The sequence below is a fragment of the Antechinus flavipes genome, chromosome 6, assembly GCF_016432865.1.
Source record: "Antechinus flavipes isolate AdamAnt ecotype Samford, QLD, Australia chromosome 6, AdamAnt_v2, whole genome shotgun sequence".
Classification (NCBI taxonomy): Eukaryota; Metazoa; Chordata; class Mammalia; order Dasyuromorphia; family Dasyuridae; genus Antechinus; species Antechinus flavipes.
In genome coordinates, this window is record NC_067403.1 from 248,218,208 (window position 1) to 248,237,295 (window position 19,088).

General features: G+C 37.6%; 2 protein-coding genes across 2 annotated transcripts; both read right to left on the reverse strand.

Annotated features, from left to right (window-relative positions):
• Positions 1 to 6,140: 6,140 nt before the first annotated feature.
• On the reverse strand, positions 6,141 to 7,097 carry LOC127540740 (olfactory receptor 5B12-like). Its single transcript, XM_051965580.1, has one exon. The coding sequence runs from the start codon at positions 7,095 to 7,097 to the stop codon at positions 6,141 to 6,143; it is 957 nt and encodes a 318-aa protein (XP_051821540.1).
• A 10,495-nt stretch (positions 7,098 to 17,592) lies between these two features.
• On the reverse strand, positions 17,593 to 18,553 carry LOC127540532 (olfactory receptor 5B12-like). The gene has a single exon (XM_051965255.1). It carries the CDS (start codon positions 18,547 to 18,549, stop codon positions 17,593 to 17,595), a length of 957 nt encoding a protein of 318 aa, XP_051821215.1. The 5' UTR covers positions 18,550 to 18,553.
• Positions 18,554 to 19,088: the final 535 nt, after the last annotated feature.

Below are 19,088 nucleotides of genomic sequence, written 5' to 3' on the forward strand. Positions count from 1 at the left end.
ATTTTGTGATTCTTTCCTTGTTTTTTGCAAAGTGAGATAGAATGGGACCTGGGAAAGACTTCTAGTCATGCTTCTTCCATCTCCTAACTGGGTGACATTGCCCTTATCATTGAATAACATTAAATCTCAATTTATTCTTCTTTGAAATGGGTATAATTGTGCAGCCTGGTTGTGCAGTGGACAAGATACTGGTCCTTTAATCAGGAACACCTGAGTTCAAATATGACTTTAGATACTTGATTTCAACTTGCTCCGGCTCTGGGCAAGTCACTTTACCTTGTTTACCTCAAAAGAACAACAAAATAACAGCAACAAGAAAACAAAAATTTGTATTAGTCACAGTCCTGAATTCAAATCTGTCCACAGACACTAGCTCCAAATCATTGAACCTCTGTTTGCTTTAGTTTTACCTCAATTCTACAATGAGGATAATAATAATACCTGACCCCAGGTTGATTGTATAGATCAAAAGTGATGGGACTTATAAAGCATTTAGTTCTCTATTTGGTATATGAGGATGCTACATAACTACTAACTACCATTATCGTCATCATCATTATCATCACCATCCTAATACTTATACACTGGCTATATCCCCACAGAAGCTCTTTCCAGTGGGTCATGAAACCTGTCTGCCAGAATCAGTGTGTTCCCATCAAAAAACCAAAAAAAAATAGTATGAAGAGGTAAATTTAGAAGTTCTCTAGGGTTGTCTGTGGCTTCCCCTTTCTTTTGTTTCTCCTTTCTACTATCTATGTCTGCCTCAGGACTGAAGAATATGCCAGTGCTGTGTGAAATCTGATGCTGTACAAAAAAATGTGAGAAATGTTTGGAAATATATGCAGGTGCATTACCTGTTTTTATTGCTTGTGGCATGTCCATAGCTGCAAAGGCCTATGTAAGGAATTTAGTGATCACCCAGGCCATCTCTTTTGCTGCTGGTACTGCATAAGTAAATCCTGAGAAGGTATACAGGGCAACATGGATAAAAGACAGACAACCAAAAGATTTAAATTTGTTCACATCATTTCATTGGGCTTCAAATCATGAGGGTTCTTCCCTGGAGGCAGAGTAGGAGTATGGAAAGGGAAGTAAGCTATACAGGTTTTTACTATGCTTCTAGCTTCCTCTTTTGTTATTCCAAACTGCATATGTAAGGCACAAGCTGCCTGATGATATTTAGAGTGAGATTCTTGGGCTGCCTGAAATAGAGAAGCGTTGGCTAACATTGTGAAGAGGTGATTTACCTTTGTTTCCATAACAAAAATTGGTCCTGGAAGAACAGTATGAGAGGGGACATGCAAGAGGGAATACTTAGTTGGGCAGTTTTGCATCTGCATCTGAAGTTCCTTAAAAAGCTGAAATATGTTAGAGGATACAAATTTATTGGGCTATGGCAATTCTTTATAACACATCTACTGAATAAGTTGATTCAGATATTATATTTACATTTCCTGGGAAATAAGTAAGAGCTAGCATAACTGCATACAACTCATTCTGTTGAGTGGACTAACTACTCTTTTTATAAATAAGTTAGGAGAATATGCAGAGCAAATGTTATGTTTGGACACATCTGTAAAGATGGTCAGTCCTTTAAGAGGAATCTTAGAAACCTTTTCTTCAAAATCCCATGGCCAATGATATAATAGCCAGGCTATCTTTAAGGGAGACTTATGTGTAAAATTAGGATTGTGGCCAATAAAATTTGCCACTATGGGATGGTTTCACAGCATACATTAGAGAACAAGCCTTTTCCCACAACTTTGATACTTCCAGATTAAAAGGAGTGTGTCTTCTCATGATTTGACCAGGAGACCCATTAGGATCAGGTTCTTCAATCACATCAACCCAAATATATCCCATTCCTCCTCCCTTGCTTTAACTAATGCCATTATAAATGGCATTAATCAGGAGAAAGGAGGGGGGCAAAATTGTGTTGTTGGTGCCTATGGTGTCATTGCTCCTCCAACTCCTATTTTTGGTCCCCCAAAGATGGAATGGAGAGAGAAGGATCAGGAAGCAGAGGATACCCCAGGGGTGCCTGTGTGGGCATTGATGAAGGGGAGTTGAGAAACTGAAAAACACCACACCCCTCAAACTTCCCAGTTTAATGCCTATTTTCATCCCTTCCCCATGCATACCTTCTGGGGCTGTGGGTACCATACCCATATTTCTTCTCTTCATACTTCCTTGTTTGATATCCCATGCTAAAACCATTCTTTTCCTTATATGTGGAATTTCTTTTTTTTTTTATTAGTATTAAAGCTTTTTATTTACAAAACATATGCATGAGTAATTTTTCAACATTGACCCTTGCAAAACCTCTTGTTTCAAAATTTCCCTTTTCTCCCCATCCTCTCCCTTACCTGGCAGGTAATCTAGTACATGTTAAATATGTTAAAATATATGTTTATCTTGCTGCACAAGAAAGATCAGATCAAGAAGGAAGAAAAAAACTGAGAAACAAAACAAAATGCAAGCAAATAGCAACAGAGAAAGTGAAAATGCTATGTTGTGTACACACTCAGTCACAGTCCTCTCTCTGGGTGTAGATGACTCTCTTCATCATGAAAAAGCAGTACAGGTTTGAATCATCTCATTATTGAAGAGAGTCCCATCCATCAGAATTGATCATTGTATAGTCTTGCTGTTGCCTTGTATAATGATCTCCTGGTTCTGCTCATTTCACACAGTATCACTTCATGCAAGTCTCTCCAGGCCTCTGAAATCATCCTGTTGGTTGTTTTTTATAGAACAATAATATTCCAAAACATTCTGTAACTCATGGGCATCCACTCAGTTTCCAGTTTCATGCCACTACAAAAAGGGCTACCAGAAACATTTTTGTACATAAGAATCCCTTTCCCTCCTTTAAGATTTCTTTGAGATATAATCCCAGTAGAAACATTGCTGGATCAAAGGTTTTGAACAGTTTGATAACTTTTTTGAACATAGTTCAGAATTGTTCTGTAGAATGGTTGGATCCGTTCACAGTTCCACCAATAATGTATCAGTGTCCCAGTTTTCCCACATCCCGTCTAACATTCATCATTCTCATTTCCTATCATCTTAGCCAATCTGAGAGGTGTGTAGTGGTATCTCATAGTTGTCTTAATTTGCATTTCCCTGATCAATAGTGATTTGGAGCATTTTTTAATATGACTACAAATCAGACAATTTTTAGATTAAAAAAATTGAAACTTTCATTTTCTTTGACCATTTATCAGTTGGAGCATGTCTAGAACTGTTATAAATTTGAATCTATTCTCTATATATTTTAGAAATGAGGCCATCAGAACTTTTGAATGTAAAAATGTTTCCCCAGTTTACTGCTTCCCTTCTAATCTTGTCTGCATTAGTTTTTTTTGTTTGTTTGTTTTTTTGGGTACAAAACTTTTAAACTTAATATAATCAAAATTATACATTTTGTGATAGATAATGATCTCTAGTTCTTCTTTGGTTACAAATTCCTTCCTCTTCCACAAATCTGAGACTGTGTTTACCCCCTGTACTTCCCTCACTGCCCTTGCCCACCTGCTTCTGAACAGGCTGCCTTTGGGCCACATCCCTGTCCGATCAAACTGCCAGCCCCCAGATTAAAGTTTCCCAGGGACCTCTGCATGGCAGGATCCAGCAATGTCCTTGCCTCACTGACCAAGCTATGGACCTAGGGTCTGATTTGAAGATAGATCTGCTAATTTACTGGACCCCACTTGGGAATAGCATCTTTGTTTTTCCCAAAGGCTAATTTACCAAGGAGGTATTGCCATAGCACTTAAGACTTAAATGACCTTTAACACTTGAGACAATCAACTTGGACACTGTTCCCATAAGACCTGCATTGTTGATCTCTGAACCTTCCATGAGAACTGCTGTTCAAAGGCTAAGAATGATTGTGTCATGGTCTAGTCTAGTGCATTTCAAGAATATCAATATTGCCTTTGCCTAGCATTTTTAACTCTCCTTCTCAAGAGGACCCCTTCTGCTTACAAGCATTTCCCTTGCTCTGAGATTAAGTAAACTTCTTCTCTCCTCTTACTAGCCTATCTCTAATTTGCTTAGTTTGGCTCCAGCCATTCACAGGTTAAAGCCTGGTTCTGCTTTCAATAGCTGCTCAAAACAATCTATATCCAAGTACGTCGTCTGCCCATACTTTTTAGAGCATATCCATGGTTCCTCTCCCTACATGGCTTTTCTATTTTAATCTATAGTAGTTCCAACCTGTATTCCTCAGATTTGACAACCAAAAATAAATCCATCATTTCGGATGTCATAGAAATGTCCAATCTAGCCCGTAGGGCTCATCAAGTTTCAGCGGGGATGAGAGGATAATTACAATGACAGAAATCAAGAAGAAGTAGTCTTCTCCCTTCTCCCAAAGCAAGGAGACCATTTCAAGCCAACATCTCCCTTGATGGTGGAGACATCTATGTCCCCTTATACCTTTGCTGATTCCATTTGAAATGGAGAGAGTGAGCCCAGCATTATTGCCTATGCTTCTGGGCACCATGGGTGGGCCATCTCCTTTTTACTTCTAGGACCCCTGTAAATCCCTAAGAAGTGCTTTGGTATAGCCTGCCTCGAAAAAATGAACTTACTGAGCAGCTAGGAACTCTAGAGTCCAATGTGGACATTCTATAGATTATGCTAATCACTCATGGCTTCAATTGAGATGCAACAATCCTATTAGACTTCTTTAGGTCCTTAATTAGCTAACTGATAGTACCTTTTTCACCTGGACAGCAACCTGGCCAGAATCCATTGCTTCCTCTCCTCCCAGAAGTCACCAAAGCCTCTGGATCTTGAGACAGATGTTGCAGACTCTTAGAATCAACTCCTACATTCTAATCAAGTCCTTGATCCTGGTAGATTCTAGCATTTATTTTTTTTTTTTGATAAAGGGCCTTTGTTCTTAGAGGGAAATGACTACAGTGATGACCCCACCATCACCCTGTAGTCTGGTTCTGAGCCCAGCAAGGTCAAGAATCCTGCCATTTTCCAAAAATTTCTGCTGTGAAGACCGAGTTAGCACCCTGCATACCTTAGAATCAGCCGAAGTCAGGATAAGCAAAAGTCCTTGGTCTTTTTTCTTAGTCTTTAGGGTAGAAGTGAATTGGATGGACGCAGTATCTCCATGACCTCTCCCCTTCATCTCCTGCACCAAACTGACTCTGGCTAGTCTTACTACACCCACTAGTCCCTCCTACAATTCTCTGTATACACCAATTATCGAGCCAGTACAGAATAGTGAGAAGGGCCATTTTCCAACAAAATGCTTATAGAATACTGTCCAATCAATAATTAGCCTTAAGTACTAGGTTGTCCAACCTCAGTTCATCAACTCAAGAATTTCAGCCCTTTACACTCTTCATCTGGAAAGAGGGGTGATATGAACCAATCATCAGGATATGCTGCTCTTCCTTGGCAGCCTTCTTGAAAATGGAAGAGGGGCACTGTCCCTTTATGTTTATGCTCAGAGATGTTTCCAGAAATCTCATTTGGAATAGTCTTGTGGAGGAAAAGGGGAAAAAGTTGAGACCTAGAATATAATGAGGTGACCAACCACCTGAGCAAGGACAGAATGTGCCCAAGGAAATTTTCTGGACAGAGCTTAGTATAATGCCAGAGTCCCAGGTGAGCAGAGGCCAGCAGCATAAAAGAGCCCACTCTTAACACTAGGCACGCCATGAGATGGGACCCTGGCTGCCACCATTCCCATTTTTCTGTATCTCTACAACACAACAACTTAACCTTGCACCCCCATCCATGCTAGTTTCATATGTTTTCCTTGTGCTTGGTTTTGATCCCTTTGATTATTAATAGAATGATATTTTGGATTTTTTACATGAAAGAAGTTTCTTCTCCTTCCCCATGCATATATACACACCTACACACACACATAAATACTGCATAAATATATGGTATTATATATATGTTACATTCACACATACATAGACACACCTGTCTACACATATACATATTTATATACAGTCAGATATATGAAAATAGACAGATCTATAAGGAGATCAAATAAAAAAAAAGTAAAAGTTTAGATTTTACTTCTCCGTGCATAAAAAAAAAGGTTATTCAATTTCATGTCTGGATCCCAAAGTATGGAAGATACTGACTAAATTTTCTCTCTAAGAAGAAAGACGATCTAATTGAAGTTGCTGTCCTCGCACAACTTTTCTGAAAGCATTTTTAACATCTTTATTCCTAAGACTGTAAACTAAAGGGTTCAACATAGGGATGACCATGGTGTAGAAAATGGACACTATTTTGTCTGAGTCCATTGAATGGTTTGAACTAGGCTGGAAATACATGAAAATGACTGTCCCATACAACATGCTCACTGCTGTGAGATGGGAAGCACAGGTGGAGAAGGCTTTCTGGCGGCCTTCTGCAGAACGGATCTTAAAGATGGTAATGAAGATTAGCAAGTAAGAAGTAAAGATGACAAGAAATGGGAAGAAGGTATTGAATGATGCCAAAATAAAGATTATTAACTCCGTGATGTGAATATCAGAGCAAGACAGAAGTAGGAGAGGGGGAATATCACAGAAAAAATGAGGCACTATGTTTGACCTACAAAAGGAAAGGCTAAATATTTTTCCTGTGACTATGGAGGAGGTCAGAAAGCCACAGATGTGAGCACCAGAGACCAGAGATACACATAGAGTTGATGTCATGGTGGTGGTGTAATGTAGGGGCTTACACACAGCTGCATGGCGATCATAAGCCATGGTGGCTAGGAGAAAACTTTCAATAACAACAAAGTCTGAAAAGAAGAACAATTGTGCTGCACATTCATTATAGGAAATAATTTTGTTCCCTGTGAGGAGCCCAGCCATTACCTTCGGAGTTATAGTTGAAGAAAAGCCAAAATCCACCAAAGAGAGATTACTGAGAAAAAAGTACATGGGTGTATGGAGGTGGGAATCCCAGGAGATCAAAAATATTATTCCTAGGTTCCCTACCAGGGTGACGAGGTAAATGAGAGTGAACATGATGAAGAGAGGAACCTGAAGCTCTGCATTATCTGTTATTCCTTTGAGGATGAACTCATTCACTTCAGATCTGTTCTCCATAGATTCCATTTAAGAGTGATGTCATTCAACCTGCAACAAAAGAATAACTTTTTTAAAAAATCCACTCCATGACATCAAAATATTTAGAGACTTATCTTATGTGAGGATTAGAAACAAGCATTTAAATGACGAATAACATCTGGCTATTTGTTACAACAATTATTCTAGATTCCCAAAATCCACTCATTCATTTTCTCATTCTTCTGCATTACCTCTTGCTTTTTAAAATCTACCACAAATTTAACCATCCTCAAAATGGCTTTTCTCACGTCAGAAAATGGAAGTACCTTAGTCTGTGGCAAAAATTAACATTAAAAGAGGGATTGCTGTAAGTCAGGGTTGAAGAGCTCGTTCTCTTCATATGAATATGCTTCACTTCCTTGAAGAAGGGAGGAAATAGAAATTAAAGAGAAGAGGAACAGAACCAAATAAGAGGAAAATCAACTGAGAGCATAGAGGAGAGGATCAGGCATTGTTGGCCAAGAATTTATTGGAATCCTGCTTAGTCCTGGATTCATTATAGCTTTAAGATTTATGTAGTTGAGTTAAGTCACCAGTCTTTGAGTTGGAACAGTTGTCAATGGACACCAGGGATATAGTTGTAGAAATCATCTTTCCAAAAGATGGGTCGTTTAACAATATATGAGTTCTAATTTTGTTTTCCCTACATAACCTGTTCCTATTTCAGTTCAGAAGCTACAAACAATGATATTTTGTTGTTTCATTCACCATATATTTTTTTTGGGGGGGGAGGTTTCAGAGTAATCTCTAATTTTGGAGTCTGCATCTTTCAAGTCTGAGATGAAATTTCATCTGTAGAATTCTTTCTTAATCCATTGATCTCAATATAACTGACTTCCTTCTTTTGATTATCTCTAATTTATCCTGGATATAGCTTGTTTGTTAGCTGACATACATGTGTTATTTGCAGAGAGATTACGGACTCCTTGATAGCAGGGACTGTATTTTACTTTTCTCTGTATTCTCAGTGATTAGTATGGTGCTGGACATATGTTAGGCCATTAATAGATGTTTATTATTGACTCACTGCTTGGTCAGTGATAATCTTCAATGTCTGGACTAAAGTAAATTCCTCTGCTATCTGTTACAAGTTATATCTTTAAAAATGTACATATATATGTGTACATTTATATACACATATATACATACATAAATATGTGTGTGTGTTGTGTGTGTGTTGTAAAGCACAGAATCTCAAGTCAGCAAAGTTCCTCAGAAGTCATCTACTTTAACTCACATCTGACTGAGTCACCTCTATCAAAGCCCACTACAAGTCATTTATAAATATATAGATAGATATTGATATCTAAATATCTAGATACCTGTATTTATCTATCTATCTAGTAGTATACTGGAGTTTCCAAGGAATTATACCACATAGTAAAGATGAATTAAATTATCTTATACATAAAAACAAATCTGGTTGGCAAGGTATTATTGAGATGTGACAGATAGGATTGGGATGTGGTTCTGCCCAGGTTTTTCCTTTATTTGAATGAAATAGGATAAAATACAGCAGGCTATTATAATATTTTTAAACTGAGAAAATATACTGATATAAAGAATCCATGAAGAATATAGAAAAACATGGTAGAAGCCATTTATAGTATTTTCACTATATTATTCATGAAAATCTTCAATTATCAGGCCCAGAATGTTTTCTATTATTCTGAATCTTTTGTTCTGTCCCTTTGCCTCTCAATGCTATTCTTTATGTCTGTTTCTCTTTCTCTTATCTCTGAATATTTGTTTGTCTGTGTCTCTCTCTCTCTAATTTTCCATTATTTTGTCTGCCTGCTTCTTCCTATGTATCTCTTTCTATTTGTATGTATATCTATTTATCTGTCTTTCTATGTACCTCACTAACTACACATTTGAGTTCTAATATTGCTTGGATTTTCATGTATTTCTTCTGTGATTCCATGGAAAGTAATTGATCCTTCTGCTCCTTTGATTCCTCATTCAAAAAACTGGAATAATATTTCTTTGGGTATGGGGAGTCATACAATGGTTGGGAGGAAAGTGTTTTTCAAGAATCAAATGCTATAGACTTGAATGTTCCCAAAATCAGGTTATTGAGCTCATGTGTGCCAATGGATGAGGATGGGCTCTGAAAAACAGAAATACATGGAGAAAAGAGCTTGGAAATGTCCCTATACTACAAAGTACTAGTTTGGCAATGTACTGTATAGAGAGGACTTTGATCTTTGATTCAGGAATATGCAGATTTAAATAGAACTTCAGACTCTTTTAATTATATACATCTGGACAAATCAGTTAAGTCAATGATTCCTTAGATTGCTCATCTGCAAAAATTGGAAAAATATTTTAATGGCATTTATCTTAAATAATTGTTGGGAGATTCAAATGAGAAAAATTGGTTAATAGATTGAATGATTTCTGAGGTTCTTTCCATTTCTGAATCGATGATCCCATCACACTTTTAATCTATATTAATTTTTAAAAATATTCATTATTCTTCATAATACTATATTGAAAGAACTTTTTTTTCTAATGTGGTTAATGTGAAACTTATAGGTAAGGACAAAATAAATGAATAAAAGTTTATCTCATAGGCTGTTAGAGTAGTTTTTGCAAGTGTCTACAAAGAAGTATTTTCTTATATAGAAAACATATATAGAAACTATATAAAATGGAAAACAAACCAAGAATCGGAATTTTGAAAAATGTTTGGCTCATATGTGGCAATGTGCCATTTTTGTAATTTACCCTATTGAATCAAATATAGACAAATTTATAGATACTACATATATAAATATATACATACAGTCGTCGATAATCTTTTTCACTGATATACTCAAGGTTTTGTCTGGAATTCTCATCTTTAGAGAGAGTCCTTCTTGGTTAGCAAAACTGACAAGATGATTTGTTTTTTAGCCAGAAATAACCAGGTGCTGGTTATATAATAGCACTCTCTTGAAAAGGTTTTTGATTAGGAGGTTGAAAACTTGGCTTTTAATTTTACTTGAATATTTACTTATTTTTTCTGTGATTCCATGGAGATTAGTTGATCCTTCCACACCTCTGCCTGCTCATTGGAAATGTGGGCATAATATTTCTTTTTGTATGTGGGTCACACAGTGATTGGAAGCAAATTATTTGTCGAGAATAAAATGCTATACATTTAAGTTATCAAGATCAAATTATTGGGTTTGTATTTGAGAATGGATGAGCAAATTCTCTGAGAAACACAAGTACATAAGAAAAAGGGATAGAAGTGCTCCTCTGCTACCAAAAACCAGTACAACAATATGGTGTTGTAGAGAGAGCTTTGATTTTTGAGGGAAGATGTGGATTTAAATCCCATTTCAAATTTTTATTAATTGTTTGTCTAGACAAATCACTCAAGTCAGCTAGCTTCAGGTTATTTACTTGTAAAAGGAGGAAGAATCTCAGAGTTGTGGTATCTCAAAGAGTTGGGAGATTAAAATGAGAATATTGAAGAGTTTTCTAATATCATATAAACGTAAGCTATTATTATCCAGGTAAGAAACTCTATCTCCCCTAATTTTTTTATTAAATCTTCCCCTAAGATTTTTAATGCAGTGCCTTACACACAGTATACAGTAAATAGTATTAAATTATATACTTATTGGTCTAGAGTTACCTATTCTTAAAATGGTTCCCTTGATTATTAAAGGATGAAGAGTTTGAAAAGCTACAAATAAGTAGCAAATAAATGTTTGAGCCCAATTTTCATACATGATCCCATTTGAGCCTTTAGACAAACCTATGAAATAAGTATTAAAAGTGTACTACAAGTGTAACTATGAACACTTTATGGATAAGGAAAAAGAATTCAATAGACTTACCCCTGGAAAAAATGAGCCAATACTTTGAGATAGAAGAAATTTTTATACAAGTCTTCCTGCCTCCATGTCCAGGAGTGTTTCCACTATTTCATTTGTATCTACACAAGTATTATAACCTTGAATTTGGATATCCTAGAATCTGGCTGGCATACTGTAGAGAAAATTGGTCAAAACTCCAAAAAAGGAGGAAGAGGCAAGGTTTTTATATTTATTTTGACCTTGAAGTTCCAAGTCCAGCAAACATATGATCATATTGGGAAAAAAAAAACTCTTCACTAGTCATTGGGAAAGAGGTCTAAGGTATTTAGTGGTATAGTAGCTGGTCACTTCTGGTCATTTCTATGGCATGGATGACAGAAGAGATAGCAATTCCCATTCCTATCCTACATTCAGTTCAGCCTCAGTAAACAAAAAATTAACTAGATGAATGAGTGAATGACTCAGAGAACTTAACTCTTCAGCTGGATCCTCAGAACTAAGCCCTTTCATGGAATGGTTTAATGTCAGTGACTGAACCAGGGACTTGATGCAGCCCTGACATCCCTGAGGCTCTTGGGAGACAATGCTCCCTTGGAGGTTATGGTAGCTCTGCTGCCAACTCCTGAACAAAACAAACAATTAAATTCTGTTCTGACCATGGGAAAAGAACAGTTTTCTCATGGATATTTTGTGATTCTTTGCTTATTTTTAGCAAAGTGAGATAGAATGGGACCTGGGAAAAACTTCTAGTCCTGCTTTTACTATCTCCTAACTGGGTGATATTGGCCAAGTAATTTAACAGAATCAAATCTCATTTTATTCTTATTTGAAATGGGTATAATTGTGCTGCCTGGATAGTGCAGTGGATAGGCTATTGGTCCTTGAATCAGTGTGACCCTGGGCAAGTCACTTTACCTTGTTTACCTCAAAAGAACAACAAAATAACAGCAACAAGAAAACCAAAACTTGTATTAGTCTTAGTCCTGATTTCAAATCTGTGCACAGACACTAGCTCCAAATCATTGAACCTCTGTTTGCTTTAGTTTTACCTCAACTCAGCAATGAGGATAATAATAATACCTGACCCCAGGTTGATTGTGCAGATCAAAAGTGAGGGGACTTATAAAGCATTTAGTTCTCTATTTGATATATGAGGATGCTATATAACTACTAACTTCCATTACTGTAGTCATCATCATCATCACCATCCTAATACTCATACACTGGCTATATCCCCACAGAAGCTCTTTCCGGTCGGTCATGAAACCTGTCTGCCAGAATGAGTGAGTTCTCATCAAAAAACCAAAAAATTAATAGTATGAAGAGGTAAATTTAGAAGTTCTCTAGGGTTGTCAGTGGCTTTCCCTTTCTTTTGTTTTTGTTTCTCTTTTCTACTATCTATGCCTGTCTTGGGACTGAAGAATATGCCAGTGCTGTGTGAAATCTGATGCTGTACAAAAAATGTGAGAAATGTTTGGAAGTACATGCAGGTGCATTACCTGTTTTTATTGCTTGTGGCATGTCCATAGCTGAAAAGTCCTGTGTAGGGAATTCAATGACTACCCAGGCCATCTATTTTGCTGCTGGTACTGCATAAGTAAATCCTGAGCAGGTGTCCATGGCAACATGGATAAAAGACAGATGACCAAAAGATTTAAATTGGGTCACATCTATTTGCTAGATTTCATTGGGCTTCAAATCATGAGGGTTCTTCCCTGGAGGCAGTGTAGGAGTATGGAAAGGGAAGTAAGCTATACAGGCTTTTACTATGCTTCTAGCTTCCTCTTTTGGTATTCCAAACTGCAGATGTAAGGCTCAAACTGCCTGAGATATTTAGAGTGAGATTCTTGGGCTGCCTGAAATAGAGGAGCATTGGATAACATTGTGAAGAGGTGATTTACCTTTGTTTCCATAACAAAAATTGGTCCTGGAAGAACAGTATGAGAGGGGACATGCAAGAGGGAATACTTACTTGGGCGGTTTTGCACCTGTGTCTGAAGTTCCTTAAAAAGCTGAAATATGTTAGCGGCTACAAATTTATTGGGCTATGGCAATTCTTTATAACACATCTACTGAATAAGTTGATTCAGATATCATATTTATATCTCCTGGGAAATAAGTAAGAGCTAGCATAATTGTATACAACTCATTCTGCTGAGTAGACTGACTATTCTTTTTATAAATAAGTTAGGAGAATATATAGCACAAATGTTATATTTGGACACATCTGAAAGATGGTCAATCCTTTAAGAGGGATCTTAGAAACCTTTTCTTCAAAATCCCATGGCCAATGATGTAATAGCCAGGCTATCTTTAAGGGATACTTATGTGTAAAATTAGGATTGTGGCCAATAACATTTGCCACTCTGAGATGGCTTCACAGAATGCATTAATTTGTACATTGATATAAAAGTTGTATATCTTGTTATGTCCTTTCCCAGCTAATTGTATTACTTATTTAGTGGCTTTTAACAAGATTCTAGCCACAAACACTGGATAAGAATTAAGCCTTTGGTCTGGTTATGCTGTTTTTGCTATGGATTTCTTGTCAATTAGGGGTTAGGATTTCATAAGTCAAATTCTCTAATAATATCCTCACATAAGATGATGCAGATCCATAAAGAGGGCAAGCCTTTTTCAGAACTTTGACAACTTCCAGATTAAAAGGAGTGTGTCTTCTTCTGATTAGACCTGGACGCCCATCAGGATCAGGTTCTTCAATCACATCAATCCAAATATATCCCATCCCTTCTCTCTTGCTTTAACTAATGCCATTTATAATCAGGAGAACGGAGAGGGGCAAAACTGTGTTGGTGGTGCCTATGGTGTCATTGCTCCTCCAGCTCCTACTTTTGGTCCCCCAAAGATGGAATTGAGAGAGAAGGATCAGGAAGCAGAGGATACCCCAGAGGTGCCTGTGTGGGCATTGATGAATGGGAGTTGAGAAATTGAAAAACACCACGCCCCTCAAACTTTCCAGTCCAATGCCTATTTTCATTCCTTCCCCATGCATACCTTCTGAGTCTGTGGATACCATCCCCATATTTGTTCTCCTCATACTTCCTTGTTTGACATCCCATGCTAAAATCATTCTTTTTCTTATATGTGGGATTTCTTTTTTTATTATTATTAAAGCTTTTTATTTATAAAACATATGCATGAGTAATTTTTCAACATTGACCCTTGCAAAACCTCTTGTTTCAAAATTTCCCCTTTTTCTTCCCATCCCCTCTCCTACCTGGCAGGTAGTCTAGTACATGTTAAATATAGTAAAATATATGTTAAATCCACTATATGTATGCATATTTATAGCACGATCTTGCTTCACAAGAAAGATCAGATCAAGAAGGAAGGAAAAAACTGAGAAAGAAAACAAAATGCAAGCAAATAGCAACAGAGAGAGTGAAAATGCTATGTTGTGGTCCACAGTCACAGTCCTCTCTCTGGGTTTAGATGGTTCTCTTCATCAGTGAAAATGCAGTACAGGTTTGAATCATCTCATTATTGAAGAAAGCCACATCCATCAGAATTGATCATTGTATAGTCTTGCTGTTGCCATGTATAATGCTCTCCTGCTTCTGCTCTTTTCACACAGAATCAGTTCATGCAAATCTCTTGAGGCCTCTGAAATCATCCTGGTGGTCATTTTTTATGGACCAATAATATTCCCAAACATTCATATACCATAACTGATTCTGCCATTCTGCAACTCATGGGCATTTACTCGGTTTCCAGTTTCATGCCACTACAAAAAGGGCTGCCAGAAACATTTTTGCACATATGAATCCCTTTCCCTCCTTTAAGATGTCTTTGAGATATAATCCCAGTAGAAACATTGCTGGATCAAAGGTTCTGAACAGTTTGATAACTTTTTGAGCATAGTTCAAAATTGCTCTACAGAATGGTTTGATCCATTCACAGTTCCACCAACAATGTATTAGTGTCCCAGTTTTCCCACATCCCCTCCAACATTCATCATTCTCATTTCCTATCATCTTAGCCAATATGAGAGGTGTGTAGTGGTATCTCATAGTTGTCTTAATTTGCATTTCTCTGAACAATAGTGATTTGGAGCATTTTTTAACATGACTACAAATAATTTCAATTTTTTCATCTGAAAATTGTCCGTTTTCTTTGACCATTTATCAATTAGAGAATGGCTTGACCTATTATAAATTTGAGTCAATTCTCTATATATTTTAGAAATGAGGCCTTTATTGGAATCTTTGAATGTAAAAATGTTTTCCCAGTTACGGCTTCCTTTCTAATTTTGTCTGCATTAGTTTTGTTTGTACAAAACTGTTAAACTTTAATATAATCAAAATTATACATTTTGTGATCAATAATGACCTCTAGTTCTTCTTTGGTTACCAATTCCTTCTTCTTCCATATATCTGAGACTGTGGTTCCCCCCTGTACTTCCCTCACTGCCCTTGCCCATCTGCCTCAGAACATGGCAGGGACCTCTGCATGGCAGGATCCAGCAATGCCCTAGCCTCACTGACCAAGCTATGGATCAAGGGTCTGATTTGAAGATAGATCAGCTAATCTACTGGACCCCACTTGGGAATAGCGTCTTTGTTTTTGTCAAAGGCTAATTGACTAAGGAGGTACTGCCCTAGCACTTAAGACTTCAATGACACATTTGAGACAATCAACTTGGACACTGTTGCCATAGGACCCACACATTCCTGCATTGTTGATCTCTGAACCTTCCATGGGAAATGCTGTTCAAGGGCTAAGAATGATTGTATCATGGTCTAGTCTAGTTCATTTCAAGAATATCGATATTGTCTTTGCCTAGCATTTTTAACTCTCCTTCTCCAGAGGACCCCTTCTGCTTACAAGCATTTCCCTTGCTCTGAGATTAATTAAACTTCTTCTCTCCTCTTACTAGCCTATCTCTAATTTGCTTAGTTTGGCTCCAGCCATTCACAGGTTAAAGCCTGGTTCTGCTTTCAATAGCTGTTTAACTCAATCTATATCCAAGTACGTCTACCCATACTTTTTAGAGCATATCCATGGCTCCTCTCCCTACATGGCTTTTCTGCTTTAATCTATAGTGGTTCCAACCTATATTCCTCAGATTTGACAACCAATAATAAATCCATCCTTTCAAATGTCACAGAACTGTCCAATTTCGCCCATGGGATCACCAAATTTCACTGTGGATGAGAGGATAATTACAATGATAGAAATCAAGAAGAAGCAGTCTTCTCCCTTCACCCAAATCAAGGAGACAATTTCAAGCCAACATCTCTCTTGGTGGTGGAGACTCCTATGTCCTCTTATACCTTTACTGATTCCATTTTTTGGGAATTATTGCCAGGATTATTGCCTCTGCTTCTGGGCACCACGGATGGGCCATCTCCTTTTTATATCCAGGATCTCTGTAGACTCCTAAGAAGTGCTTTGGTGTTGCCTACCTCAAGAAAAATAAACTTAGTGAGAACCTAGGAACTATAGACTCCAACATAGACAGCTTATAGACTATGCTAATTACTCATGGCTTCAATTGAGATGCAACAATCCTATTAGACTTCTTTAGGTCCTCAATTAGCTAACTGATATTAACCTTTTTCACCTGGATAGCAACCTGGCCAGGATCCAGTGCTTCCTCTCCTCCCAGGAATCACCAAAGCCTCTGGAACTTGAGACAGATGTTGCAGACTCTTAGAATCAACTCCTACACTCTAATCAAGTCCTTGATCCTGGTAGATTCTAGCATTTTGGCTACCATGGCGACTGACCTGCCTATCTCTTTTTGAAAAAGGATCTTTGTTCTTAGAGGGGAATGACTACAATGATGACCTCATCATCACCCTGTAGTTTGGCTCTGAGCCCAGCAAGGTCAAGAATCCTGCCATTTTCCAAGAACCTCTCCCTCTGGGAAGGGGGAGAAATGATCCAATCATCAGGATACACGTCTCTTCCTTGGCAGCCTTCCAGAAAATGGAAGAGGGGCACTGTCCCTTTGCATTTTTGCTCAGAGAAGTTTCCAGAAATCTCATTTGGAATAGTCTTGTAGAGGAAAAGGGGCAAAAGGTGAGACCTAGAATATAATGAGGCAGCCACCCACCTGAGCAAGGACAGAATGTTCTCAAGGAAATTTTCTGGACAGAGGTTAGTTTAATGCAAGAGCCCCAGGTGAGCAGAGGTCAACAGCATAAGGGACCCACTCTTAACACCAGGCATGCCAAGATGGGACTCTGCCTGCCACCATTCCCATTTTTCTGTATCTCCACAATGCAGCAACTTAAGCTTGCACCACCCATGCTAGTTCCATATGTTTTCCTGTTTGTTGGTTTTGATCCCTCTGATTATTGATAGAATTACATTTTGGATTTTTTACATTAAAGAAGTTTTTTCTCCTTCCCCATGTGCGCGTGCACACACACACACACACACACACACACACAAACATTGCATAAATATATGGTATTATATATATATGTATATATATATATATATTATATTCACACATACATAGACATACCTGTCTACATATATGCATACTTATGCAGATATATGAAAATAGATCTATAAAGTGGTCAAATAAAAACAAAATAGAAAAAGTAAAAGTTTAGATTCCACTTCTCTGTGCATAAAAAAATGTATTCAGTTTCATGTCTGGATCTTAAAGTATGGAAGATACTGAATGGATTTTCTCTCTAAGAAGAAAGATGATCTAATTGAAGTTGCTGTCCTCGCACAACTTTTCTGAAAGCATTTTTAACATCTTTATTCCTAAGACTGTAAACTAGAGGGTTCAACATAGGGATGACCATGGTGTAGAAAACTGACACTATTTTGTCTGAGTCCATTGAATGGTTTGAACTAGGCTGGAAATACATGAAAATGACTGTCCCATAAAACATGCTCACTGCTGTGAGATGGGAAGCACAGGTGGAGAAGGCTTTCTGGAGACCTTCTGCAGAACGAATTTTCAAGATAGTGATGAAGATTAGCAAGTAAGAAGTAAAGATGACAAGAAATTGGAAGAAGGCATTGAAAGACCCCAAAATATACATTATTAACTCAGTGATGTGGATATCAGAGCAAGACAGAAGAAGGAGAGGGGGAATATCACAGAAAAAATGAGGCACTATGTTTGACCTACAAAAGGAAAGACTAAATATATTTCCTGTGACTATGGAGGAGGTCAGAAAGCCACAGATGTGAGCAGCAGAGACCAGAGATGTGCATAGAGTTGATGTCATGATGGTAGTATAATGTAGGGGCTTACACACAGCTGCATGGCGATCATAGGCCATGGTGGCTAGGAGGAAACTTTCAATAACAACAAAGGCTGAAAAAAAGAACAATTGTGCTGCACATTCATTATAGGAAATAATTTTGTTCCCTGTGAGGAGCCCAACCATTACCTTGGGAGTAATAGTTGAAGAATAGCCAAAATCTACCAGAGAGAGGTTACTGAGAAAAAAATACATGGGGGTATGAAGCTGGGAATCCCAGGAGATCAGAGCTACCATCCCCAGGTTCCCCACCAAAGTGATGAGATAGATGAAGGTGAATATTATTAAGAGAGGAACCTGAAGCTCTGGGTCATCTATTATTCCTTTAAGGATGAACTCATTCACTTCAGATCTGTTCTCCATAGATTCCATTTAAGAGTGATGTCATTCAACCTGCAACAAAAGAATAACTTAGAAAAATCCACTCTTATGTGAGGACTAGAAACAAGGATTTAAGTGACCAATCACATCTGGGTACTTGTTATAGCAGTTATTCTAGATCCCTAAAATTAACTCATTCATTTTCTCATAAACAGTTGCTCTGCATCTTGCTTTTTAGAATCTACCACAAATTTAACCATCTTCAAAATGTCTTTTCCTACTTCCGGAAAGGAAAGTACCTTAGTCTGTGGCAAAAATTAAGATTAGAAGAGGGATTGCTGTAGGTCAGGGTTGAAGAGCTAGATCTCTTTTTATGAATATACTTCACTTCCTTGAAGAAAGGAGGAAACAGAAATAAAAGAAAAGGGGAACAGAACCAAATAAGAGGAAAGTCAACAATTGAGAGCAGGGAGGAGAGGATCAAGGAATGCTGGCCAAGACTTCATTGGAATCCTGTTTAATCCTGGATTTATTGTAGCTTTAAGGTTTATGCAGTTGATTAAAGTCACCAGTCCTTGAGTAGGAACAGT